Genomic DNA, 12,671 nt, shown 5'->3' with positions numbered 1-12,671 from the left:
CCTGTGGGTGATAGGTCGTGGTGTGACGTAGCTCGATCCCCAGCCTGTTGGCAAGCTGTGGCCAGAGCGCAGAGGTGAACTGGGCACACTGATCACTGGTGAGGTGGTTTGGGATGCCGAAACGGGCAACCCAACCGTTCAAAAGCACTCGGGAGTAGGTGTCCATGGAGGCATCTGGCATCGGGATCGCCCCGGGCCAACGAGTGGTGTGGTCTACCACTGTGAAAAGGTAACGGTTACCTCGGGAAATGGGTAAAAGTCCGATGATGTCCACATGTATGTGGCTGAACCGTTCCTGGACGTGTTCAAAATCTTGTACGGGTGCTGTGGTGTGCCTGTGTACCTTGGAAAGGTGGCAATGGGTGCAGGTTCTGGCCCAGTCCGCAATCTGCTTCTGAAGCCCATGCCAGACGAAACGTTCTGCCACCATACGGAGCGTGGACCTGATGGAAGGGTAGGAAAGGTCATGGATATGTTGGAAGACTTGCCTGCGCCACTACTAGGGAACCACTGGTCGCAGGGTGCCCATGGAGACATCGTACAGGACGGTGCCCTTACCGTGAGGAGTAGGGAGGTCCTGGAACTGCAAACCCGTAATGGCAGTCCTGAAGGCCCGCGTCAGCGGGCAAATGGCCGGTCGTGAGAGTGCGTCGGTGACCACGTTGTCTTTTCCCCGCCTTCTGCCGAATGTCAGCGGTGAACTCCGACACGAAGGAAGTGATGCTGTTGGCGGGCCTACCAGGGATCTCTTGCCATAGCGAGCGCCTGAGTGAGGGGTTTGTGGTCGTTAAAAATGGTGAAAGGCCTCCCCTCCAAGAAATAGCGGAAATGACACACCACCAGGTACATGCCCAGCAACACACGATCGAAAGCGCTATACTTGCTCTCTGGCAGGCGAAGAAGTTGGCTAAAGAATGCCAGTGGTTTCCACTGTCCATTCACCTGCTGCTCCAGGATGGCGCCGACGGCCGTGGCAGAGGCTTCGAAGGAGAGCATCATATGCAGGTCGGTGAATGGGTGGATGAGCAGGGTAGCCTTTGCGAGGGCATCTTTCGTGGCTTCGAATGCCCCACTGGCCTCTAGAATCCAGGCGAGTATCTTGTCTTTGGCCGTGATGAGGGCAAAGAGCAGCTGCATGATGCGCGCAGCACCTGGAATGAAGCGGTTATAGAAATTGACCATACCCGCGAAACACCTTGTGGCATGGTGAGGCGACGGAAAACTGTGGCTTTAGGAGTGACAGGAACTTGTACAGGATACGCTGAATCTCATCCTTGGGCGTGCTGACCGTGGCTTTCTGTGGCTGCTCTGTGTGGGAGGCGTTGAGGCGAACAGATTGGAAGGTATGGGCATCTACTAGTCGCCTACCTCGAATGTCGACCAGGAGTCCATGGGCGAGGAGGAAGTCGAAAGCCAGAATGGCGGTTGGGAGGGGCAAAACGGTGAACCTCCACGAGAACTTCTGTTGGCCGATCTGGAAGTGGACAGTCTTGACTCCATACGTTCGGTTCTCCATAGAATTGGCTGCACAGATGGGAGGTCCACGAGGCCGGTTCCGAAACTCGATGGCTGTGGCCAGGATGACGCTGATCTGGGTCCCGGTGTCGACAAGGAAGCATTGGCCGCTGACTGAATCCCACAGGTAGAGAAGGCTGTGTTCTTGGCTAGCCGCCGCAGCCATTAACAATGGCCGGCCTGCTCATTTCCCTGGTACGAGCAGGGCTGACGACACTTCCGAACCTTGGCTCCCCAGCACAGGTGGAAGAACCAGAGGCCTGAAGTGAATGGCTTGCTTCTGGCTAAGCTCTTTGAGGCCCCTGCGGGGTCAGGTGTTCCATCGCAGCGCTAAAGGAAAGCTTGGCTAAGTCATGCCCATGACTCGTAACCTGCTGGACTGCTCAGCAGTCGTTCGAGCCATAGCTCCTGAGCCATTTGAGCGACCTTCCTAGGGTCGACGAGGCTCTCCTGGGACAGTAATGGCCGGATGTCTTCAGGCAGATGGTGGAGGAAGATGCGCTCGAAGAGTGGGTAGTTGGTGTGATCGCCCATGAGCGCGAGCATCTCGTCCATCAACTTAATTGGAGTTCTGTCCCCAAGGTGCCAAGGCACAGCATCCAAGCAGCACACTGGTGCCTGGAGAGGCTTAGGGAGTCGGTGAGCACCTGCTTGATGTTCCCATACTTATCATCCGCGGGTGGGTGCTGAATGAGGTGCAGCACTCGTTAGGTGGTGGTCTGGTCCAGGGCAGCGACCACATGGTAAAACTTGGTCGAATCTGATTAAATCTGGCGGAGGTGAAACTGAGCCTCTGCGAGGCTGAACAAGGTCTCCAGCTCCTGAATCCAGAAGTTAGGAAGCTTGATGGCTATAGTGTTGATTGAAGGGTCATTCATGTTGGGTTCAAAGATGTTTGTGAACCTGTTGGGGTCACCAATTGTAGCAGCAGCGATACTGCTAACTGAAAGATTGCGCAATCAGACGGGTTGAGTTCAGTGAGCAAAACTCATTTATTGCAGGCTGCCTTATACTTCCAGCCCGGACCTGGCTGAGAACCGCGCTGGGGGGCCCCGATGTTACCGGGGTGTCACGTGGGTCACCAAGCGTGGGCTTCTGAACCCGGTGCTGAGGTCGGGAGGAAACCCCCGACGGCACCATTTTGGCCGGCTGCCCCGCTGTGTGCGTGACAAGTGGGGCCGATTCGCCTGTCTAATGGCGTACTGCCACAGTATAAAGTGTTTATCCAATTTATAAATTTTCCTAATGTTTAAATAAAAAGGGCCATTCCAAATGAACAAATGCTTTTTCCAGATCTAGGGAGACTGTAATACTTGGATTTCGTTCAGATTTAGCCATATGTATTATATTAAATAATATTCCTAGACTATTTGAGGAATGCCTTCCTTCAACAAATCCTGCTTGTTCCATACATATCTGTTTTGGCAAGTATTGTCCTAACCTATTAACCAGTGCTTTAGCTAGTATCTTATAATCAGCATTTAACAGGGATATTGGTCTGTATGACGAAGCTTTTAGTGGGTCCCTATTCTTTTTTTTGGTAACACTGTAATAATTGCAGTTGAAAATGACTCCAGGAGGGTCTGTATTTCTACAGCTTTGTCCAGGACATCCATTAAAGGAGCATTAATAATTCTTTGAATTGTCTATAAAACTGAGGTGGAAATCCATCCTCTCCCAGTGATTTAGCCTGTAGGATGCCCAGGGCTTTTTCAATTTCTTCCCTTGTGAAGGGAGTATTCCAATTATATCCTTCCTTTCTTCCAGCCTTGGAAGTTTGACATTCAGCAAAAATTCTTCCATTTCATTTTCATCTCCTAGTAATTCTGACTTGTATAGTTTTTTGTAACATCATCTAAAAGTGTCAGTAATTTCTTTTTGCTTAAATACGAGAGTGTCTGTTTCTGTTTTTATACCATTTATCTTTCTTGATTAATCCTCTGTTTTAATCTGGCAAGCTAAAACCATGCATCATTCATCCAACTCATAGTATTGTTGTTTAGTTTTTAATATACCTTTTTCCTGTCATATATGTTTGTATTATATTTTTGCTTTTTTATTCTCCAGTAATCTGTATTCTTCTTGTAGTCCTGTTCTTTGATTTTTTTTTGAATTCTTTAATCTCTTTCTCCAGACTATTTACTTATGCCCTACATTCTCTCTTAATATTCTGTGTATATTTGTCCCCTCATATATGCTTTGAGTGTGACCCATATCAAAAAAACTATTGTTAGTAGACAGCTGATTTGGCTCACAAAAATATTCTATCTATCTCTTTATAAATTTGCAGGTCTGTGTTAAGCAAAGTAGCATTGAGAAGCCACCTGTATACATTCCCTTGCTTTTCCATTATTGCTATAGTTAATATAAATGGAGAATAGTCTGATAGAAGCCTTGCTAGATATTCTGCTTTTCTCACTCTACTTTTTAACTGAGCAGACATTAAAAGTAAGTCAATCCTCGTATGTGAATCGTGCACCCTTGAGTAGAAAGTGTAGTCTCTCTCTGGGATTTAATTGCCTCCATAGATTGATAAGATTTAGATCTTTCATGTATGAAATTGTGGTTTTTGCTGCTTTTGCCCTCTTTATTGTTCTTGCCAATTTATCTAGTATTAGGTCCAAGCAAAAATTAAAGTATCCTCCAACAAATATATTTTGTCTTCCCTAAGCTGTTTTTTAAGATATCCTTCATAAAGACTTCATCATCATAATTCAGGAATAAATATTCATAAATGTCCATGCTTCTCCATAAATTTTACAATGTGCCATTACATACCTTCTAGCTTGATCAATCAATGTATCTTCTATCAACACTGGTGTATTTTTATTAATGGTGCAGCCGAGATAGGTAAACTGGTTGACTGTTTTGAGTTTTGTGTGCCCGATGGAGATGTGGGGGGGCTGGTAGTAATGGTGGGGAGCTGGCTAATGGAGGACCTCAGTTTTCTTCAGGCTGACTTCCAAGCCAAACATTTTGGCAGTTTCCGCAAAACAGGACGTCAAGCAATGAAGAACTGGCTCTGAATGGGCAACTAAAGCGGCATCGTCTGCAAAGAGTAGTTCACGGACAAGTTGCTCTTGTGTCTTGGTGTGAGCTTGCAGGCGCCTCAGATTGAAGAGACTGCCATCCGTGCGGTACCGGATGTAAACAGCGTCTTCATTGTTGAGGTCTTTCATGGCTTGTTTCAGCATCATGCTGAAGAAGATTGAAAAGAGGGTTGATGCGAGAACGCAGCCTTGCTTCACGCCATTGTTAATGGAGAAGGGTTCAGAGAGCTCATTGCTGTATCTGACCCGACCTTGTTGGTTTTCGTGCAGTTTGATAACCATGTTGAGGAACTTTGGTGGGCATCCGAGGCGCTCTAGTATTTGCCAAAGCCCTTTCCTACTCACGGTGTCGAAGGCTTTGGTGAGGTCAACAAAAGTGATGTAGAGTCCTGTTTTGTTCTCTGCACTTTTCTTAGAGCTGTCTGAGGGCAAAGACCATGTCAGTAGTTCCTCTGTTTGCGCGAAAGCCGCACTGTGATTCTGGGAGAACATTTCGGCAACACTAGGTATTATTCTATTTAGGAGAATCCTAGCGAAGGTTTTGCTTGCAATGGAGAACAGCGTGATTCCACTGTAGTTTGAGCAGTCTGATTTCTCGCCTTTGATTTTGTACAGGGTGATGATGATGGCATCACAAAGGTCCTGAGGCAGCTTTCCTTGGTCCCAGCAGATCTTGAAAAACTCATGCAGTTTGGCATTTCATTGGATGTAAGGATCGACAATGAGATAGACAACAGACTCGCCAAGGCAAATAGCGCCTTTGGAAGACTACACAAAAGAGTCTGGAAAAACAACCAACTGAAAAACCTCACAAAGATTAGCGTATACAGAGCCGTTGTCATACCCACACTCCTGTTTGGCTCCGAATCATGGGTCCTCTACCGGCATCACCTACGGCTCCTAGAACACTTCCACCAGCGTTGTCTCCGCTCCATCCTCAACATTCATTGGAGCGAGTTCATCTCCATCATCGAAGTACTCGAGATGGCAGAGGCCAACAGCATCGAATCCATGCTGCTGAAGATCAAACTGCGCTGGGTAGGTCACGTCTCCAGAATGGAGGACCATCGCCTTCCCAAGATTGTGTTATATGGCGAGCTCTCCACTGGCCACCGAGACAGAGGTGCACCAAAGAAGAGGTACAAGGACTGCCTAAAGAAATCTCTTGGTGCCTGCCCCATTGACCACCGTCAGTGGGCTGATAACGCCTCAAACCGTGCATCTTGGCGCCTCACAGTTTGGCGGGCAGCAACCTCCTTTGAAGAAGACTGCAGAGCCCACCTCACTGACAAAAGACAAAGGAGGAAAAACCCAACACCCAATCCCAACCAACTAATTTTCCCCTGCAACCGCTGCAACCGTGTCTGCCTGTCCCGCATCGGACTTGTCAGCACAAACGAGCCTGCAGCTGACGTGGACATTACCCCTCCATAAATCTTCGCCCGCGAAGCCAAGCCAAAGAAAGAAGAAGAAAAAGAAAGAAGATTTTTATTAATAAAATCACCACCCCTCCTCTTACCTTTGAACCAAAGGAAGATGATATTATTTGCCAATCCTTTTTTTAATTTATCATGATCCAATTGTATACAAATAATCTTGAATAAAATCTGGAATGTGCACTTTAATCACTTCAGTTGTTTGATTACAAATTTAAAACTGTGGAGCACATTGGTAAATAAAGGAAAAAAGTGTCTGTCCCAAACACTATGTGCTTCCTAGAATTTTGTTCTAAAGGATTAAACTCTGTATTTTTAAAAGTTAAACTCCCATTTTTGTGTGACTTTTATTTTATCATTATTTGTATGAGTACTGTATTTGATTGCATATAAGACCCCCCCCCCCTCAATTTCAGCAGGGCATTTAAGAACTTTTTTTAGTGTATTTATGGGTGAACATTACATTTAATGTTATTGAAATATGTAGCTACAGTATAACAGAAAAAAGAAACTTGGACAAACCATTCAACTAGGATAACAGGAAAAATCTTTTTAATAATACTATAATATTTCTGTAATTTACAAGACAAAACAAAAGCAACTTAGCTGTAGTAGAAAACATTTTATAAAAACAAGCTGCCGCTATTGGTCCCCTCGCTGGTCCCGCTGCCCTGCTCTGTCCTGGCTGGTGGCTGTTAGTCCCCGTGCTCTTCCCACTGCCCCTCTGTCCTGGGGGTGGGGGGGGGAAAGAGAGCAGGGCAGTGGGCAGTGGGCTCAGTGTGGGAACTAGTTGACAGGCTGTTGTGGGGGGGGGGGTGGCGGAGTGGTGCAGTGGATTCAGTGTGGGGACTGGTGATGGGCTGTCGTGGGGGGGGAAGTGGTGCAGTGGGTTCAGTGTGGGGACTGGTGATGGGCTGTTGTGGGGGATCGGGACGCTGAGATCAGTGTGGCGACCAACAGCGGGAGTGAGCAGAGCAGTGGGACCAGTGCGGGGACTGACAATGGGCTGCCGGGAGAGTCTCCCAACTGCCTGCCACCAGCCCCTACCCTGATCCCACCACCCTGCTCCCCCTGACAGCCCAACAACAACAGATGGCAGTGATGCTAGTGAGGTATGCAGCAACGATGATCACTGTTGGTGTTGCTCATCATTATCACCCTAATTTAAACTTCGCACATAAGACCAGGTGGATATTTTTGAGCCATTTTTTGGGGGGGAAAAGTGGGTCTTATATGTCATCAAATATGGTCATTTTTGTCCATCTACTTCTTTCCTCATTTTATGTCTTCTTATTCTTCTTCTTCTCCCTGTTATTTTCCCATTTTCTCAGCATTCTTCTCATGCAATCTAGTTTATCATATACTGGGCATGCATTTTTCAATTGTTGTTTCAAAGCTCAATGTACATTCAAAATGGAAATCAAAATATGACAGGTTAGACATGAATACTTGGATTAGCTGAGGCACTGCTGTTTAATGCAGTGGAGAACAAAAAGCTGGAAGTAATGGCCAAGGAGGGAGTGAGCAGAATACAAAGATCATGAATTAGACCAAAATCAGAGCTTTGTTGTAAATGTCTTATATTTTTTACCTATTTGCTGTTGATGACAGAATGGCACTATGAATTTGACATCACAGATTAAATCAATAGAATAAAAATTACATGTTACATTTATAAATAAAAATTACCAAAAATGGTTGAACATCTACTAATGCAAATTAGCAATCAACAATTTCCTTCTTTGCAGAAAATGCTTTAATAATGAAGAATATATTTTGCAAGCATACTTCCACAATATTAAATGGAATTTTGAATTCAGTGACTTCATAAAAGTACTCAATACCCAAGGTTAAATTAAAGGATTATTCCCAAGTTTCTAACCATAATGTTCAATTATAATGAATAAATAATATGATTAAATTATAATATTTTGGATTATTTGATAGGCAAGTAGGATACAGTTTCCTTTTGGGGCACATACGTATTGAAATAACATTATGTCTGTTACTGGTTGAAGACGAGTGAATCCTCAAGGAAATAAAACAAGATTAGATGTATCTGGAGAAGTTTGTTCAATCTATGAATATTATACTTAATGTCACCATTTAAGGGAATGTCTTTACTAGTTGCCAATGGATATTTAATTTCTTTTTGTTATCTGAATTGTTCTAAAAGGCTTATAATACTGCTTAGTGCTTCAAGACACTGGTACTGTAAGAAATGTGAAGTTGAATTAATTACAACACTGAGTGCTAAAGATTTAATGTATTGAAAGTAGGTTTGTGAAACTTCATCCAGGTTGTTAGATATGGACATTTTGTATGATAACATGTTGGCTGCACATTACAGTTACTGTACTCAATAGAAAGGTATTGTGGTACTGACAGTCAAATTGCAGGGTTTTTCCATAGAAAAGTAAATCAAGACCTTTGGTGTATTGTAATTTCAAAGAGAAAATGAATTGGTCAACCACATGAAATGTGTAATTACATAGTTATTCATATCTCATGGTGCCTAAATATATGGGTGTAAAGACACCATCATGACTAACTGCAGACATTCTTGCCAGCATGAGACTAAATAAATGCAGTGATTTACCTTATAAAGTGCCACGAAAAATAATTAATAAAATTGCATTGCTTTGATCTCTTTAAATGCATTGTTTTAAACACTAATAGATCAAATACACTGCTATTGTGTGTTTTTGCAACGTGGTTATTCTGCTGACGCAGAATTACAGTACAACTCAGAATCTCTAAAATAATCATTTTTCCAAAATCCGAACCGGAGCCAAACTGACCGGGGACCTTGGGCTCCCGGTGGTAGTAGCAGTGGACCTCAGGCCCCCGGTGGCGGCAGCAGTGGACCCCAGGCTCCCGGCACCGCCAGCAATGGACTTTGGCTCCTGGCACTGCCAATAGTGGACCTTGAGCTCCCAATGATAGCAGAGCAGGAGCGAGGCTTTCGGGTTCCCAGCATGAGCAGGGCCTCGGAGGGGAGGTGTCGGTAATCGGCAGTGGGCAGCATTTCTTTTTGGTGAGAATTAAACATTATTGCTTAAAAGCTTTACTTTGTTGTTGTTTAAACACTGTGACAGGTGATTTGCCGTTGCTACTGGGCTGTTTTTTAAAAATACCATTTCTCCGAAAAAAAATTTTTTATCTGAAATGGACCCGGTCCCGATCATTTTGGATAATTGGAATTGTACTGTATAAGATGAACTTTCAGAAATGGGAAAATTCTAGCAGAATTAACGTATCAAGCATTTCTCTTGGAAATAATAGGAAAAATGTAGTGTCATTTAACATGTTGAACTAGATTTTAACAACAGCATCAGCTTGTATTTATGGAATTAATTTAGGTTAGCAAAACAACCCAAAATGTTTCTTAGAAATGTTATCAAACTAAATTTGGCACATAAGAGTTATTTGAACAGAGACACAAAAAGAAAATGGTTAAAGAGCTAGGTTTTAAGGAGGAAGGAAAGCTTGAGGTATATAGTGGTTTGAAGAAGTTAACACAAAGAAGGTTAGAGAGGTTGAGAGGGCAAAATCCACAGAAGAATCAGAAAACAAGGGTCAAAAGTTTAAAATCAATTCATTGTTGAACAGGGAACCAAAACCTGATATCTTGTAATTTTTGGTGCTTGTCTTATTTGAGAACCACTGGTCTAAAACATTTATAAAGATTTATCTTCATCGATTTGTTTTGGTAATTATTAATGTGACCTATTTGAAAACAATTTCTTCTTTGTTAATTTCTTATATTTCAGTTATATTTTCTTTTTTAAAAGAGACATGCAAATCAGATGAAGATTAGCACAGGATGTTTTGTCATAAATTAATCTCAATATTTATTATCATACCTACATAATATTTTAGATTATAACATTGTGTGGCAATCCTAAAGATATTTAAAAATTAAAGGATAAGGGAAAAAATGTTTCCAGTTTACCATGGAAGAAATGTTGAATCTGGTTTGAGTTATGAAATAGGGCAAAAAACAAGGATATAATTCAACAAAATATGATAATGCCACATTCCCTACTAGAAAGAGACCAGAAATGATGAGAGAATATGTACTTAACTGAGGGTTTTTTTTTTGTTATTTGTAATATAGGTAAATTAGATAAGAATTAACAATTTCTAGACTTACCAATTTGTGTCAGAATTGCTCAGTTTGAATGACAGGTTATAAAGTTGTTCTGGTATTTCTTTCTCTCTCTCCAGATTACCTGCTTGATGAGTTGAGAATTTCCTCTATTTTTTTAGATTTTTTTTAACTGCAGTTTTCTGTGTTTCACAGTCCTGAAATATTTTCTCTTTCCTTTTTCTTACACCTATTGTTAATTCAGCGAACTGTTTTCATCAGTCATTCACTCTTGGTGCCCACCCTAACACAGACCTTTGTTACGAGTTCAGTGAACCCCATATACCAGCAGCAATAGAAATACACCAAAGCAATGGTTCCCTAAACAAAATTAGTTTAATTCTCTGATTAAAGATCAGCACTTAACTTATTAACACTAAGTTATTTACACAATCCCTCCCCTCCAATCTAATCTAAGCTCAAGTGTGTGTAATGTGTTTTCAGGAAAGTCTTTTTTACTGGCCAGTCTTCCACTGTTTCCAGTAATCTTCAATCATGTGCGCAAAATCAAACAGTCAATACATTCAAACAGACTTCAGTGCTTCACTTAGAATTACCAGGCAGGAAAGATGTGGAGGGTTACAGAAGACTAGCCGCCACTCCTGATTTCCACAGAGTACACTCAGGCTACCATAGTAGAACTCTGCTCAGCCTTGGAAGGGGATCCTTTTCAGCAGGTTCGTCTTCTGTCCAGCCTTTTCTCAGACTGCCTTCTGCTGACTGCCTTCTCTCTCATTCTCTGCCCTCCCCTTCTGATGTTCCAGGCACTATTATTTTTTTGGTTTCAGTTTGCAAAACACATGGCCCCCAACTCTCTGCAAATGTTTCAGTTTCTGGGGTGTGCTTGCACATGTTACTAAAGCCCAGAACCTTCTGTTTGCACCTACCCTTGGAACCTTGCAAGGCTTTGTTCTGTCTGTGAAATGCATACAACCTAACAGCTAACCTAATTCTAATCCCTTTTATAAGCATAAATTTAATTAACCCATTGCATCATACTTTCCCTTCATTTAAACCATGCTCTTCCTACTTTTGACGAAGAGTCATTGATCTTTAGTGTGAACTCTCTTTCTCAGCATTTAGTGCCCGATTTGCTGAGAATTTCTGCTTTAATATCAGGTTTCAGTCAACTGATTTCTTTTTCCTTCAAGATTATTGTAAGTGTATTCATCAAGATATTAGTCATTTTCTTCAATGTTATGAGTTGAACCAATCTAGACAGTTACAAATATAAAAGTCATTAGACTGTCAATTATATCAATAAAATAATTTATTTTTACATATCATTATTTTACCAATGTAACAAATTGATAACTTGATTTGTATCATGATTTTAATCTATTTTTGGCATTGCAGGAGGATTTTCAATGGGAGGTGCTATGGCAATGCACTTAGCCTATAGATTTCATCAACAAGTCGCAGGAGTTTTTGCTTTATCCTCTTTCTTGAATAAGAATTCTGCTGTCTATCAGGTAAGCAGAAGTTGGACTTGGGCTCCTATAATAATTTTCAGGAAATAACATAATAACCAGTCATCTCATGATTAAATTTAACCTATATTATTTTCAACATTGCATTGTTTTCACAAAAATCATATGAACATCAAAATGAATGAATATTTAGACTGCTTTGATAGTCTTAATTGGCAGTTTTAGCACATGATTTCCATTGATCATACCGTTTCTATCCTTCTATCTTCTTGTAAAGTCTGCCAATTAGCCAAGTTGTCTTTAAGGTAAAATATAAAATAATTCATAGGTGAAATTTTCCATAATTTTAATTGAAACTGCAGAATGATAGAGCAAAATTATAGTTTAATTTTACTAATGATGCTCAATCCACAAAGAAGACATTTGGCTTGTAGAGGTTAAAAGCCTCAGGAAGAGTGGCCTCAAAATAGACAAATTCTAATTTTTTAAGTTCCTTAACCTTCATCTCCTCAATATGTCGCTCTCAGAGGCACCAGTTTCGGTGGCTGCCATATTATCTTATCCATCCAGTAATCTGCCTGGTTCTCAGGCACCAAGCTTGCACAACAATAACTCAAAAACCAAAACAGTCCTCAAAGGACGAGCAGCTAGTTCTCCAAACTGTAGTCAAACTTGCAATAAACACAGAACCCTTAAGTAAGGCTTACCACTTCTGATGCTGTTGTTGACAATCATGCCCCCTCGAGTTCGAAATGCTCTAAACAAGCCCAATTGATCTAGTCCAAATTCCAAATCCAATTTCCAACTTTTCTATTGACTTTAGTATGGTAATTGTCCATTTTTGCCACTCAGTGTCTGTGCATGGCTCTGGCTTGTTCTCTGATACCTCATGCTGTCTTTTTCCCAATCTACTTGCATGTTAAAATTCCCCATGACTATCATAACATTATGTTTCTGACGCCTTTTCTATCTGTTGTTGTCCACATCCCGACCACTGCATGGAGGTCTGTATACCATAGCGGACAATTTATTTTTATCCTTGTCACTTCTTAACTTAACTCTTAATGATTCTATTTATGTTTTTTGCAGT

General features: G+C 42.0%; 1 protein-coding gene across 1 annotated transcript in view; it reads left to right on the top strand.

Annotated features, from left to right (window-relative positions):
* The window catches only part of lyplal1 (lysophospholipase like 1), a 29,911-nt gene that overhangs the window by 16,303 nt on the left and 937 nt on the right, over positions 1 to 12,671 (top strand). Inside the window, exon 4 of the mRNA XM_069931254.1 lies at positions 11,508 to 11,623. Coding sequence (XP_069787355.1) covers positions 11,508 to 11,623 — 116 coding nt within the window. The remainder of the gene's footprint in view (positions 1 to 11,507; positions 11,624 to 12,671) is intronic.

The sequence above is a fragment of the Narcine bancroftii genome, chromosome 4 (genome assembly GCF_036971445.1).
Source record: "Narcine bancroftii isolate sNarBan1 chromosome 4, sNarBan1.hap1, whole genome shotgun sequence".
Taxonomy (NCBI): Eukaryota; Metazoa; Chordata; class Chondrichthyes; order Torpediniformes; family Narcinidae; genus Narcine; species Narcine bancroftii.
Note: the sequence above shows the minus strand (reverse complement) of the source record. Positions and strands in the feature narration are given on the sequence as shown.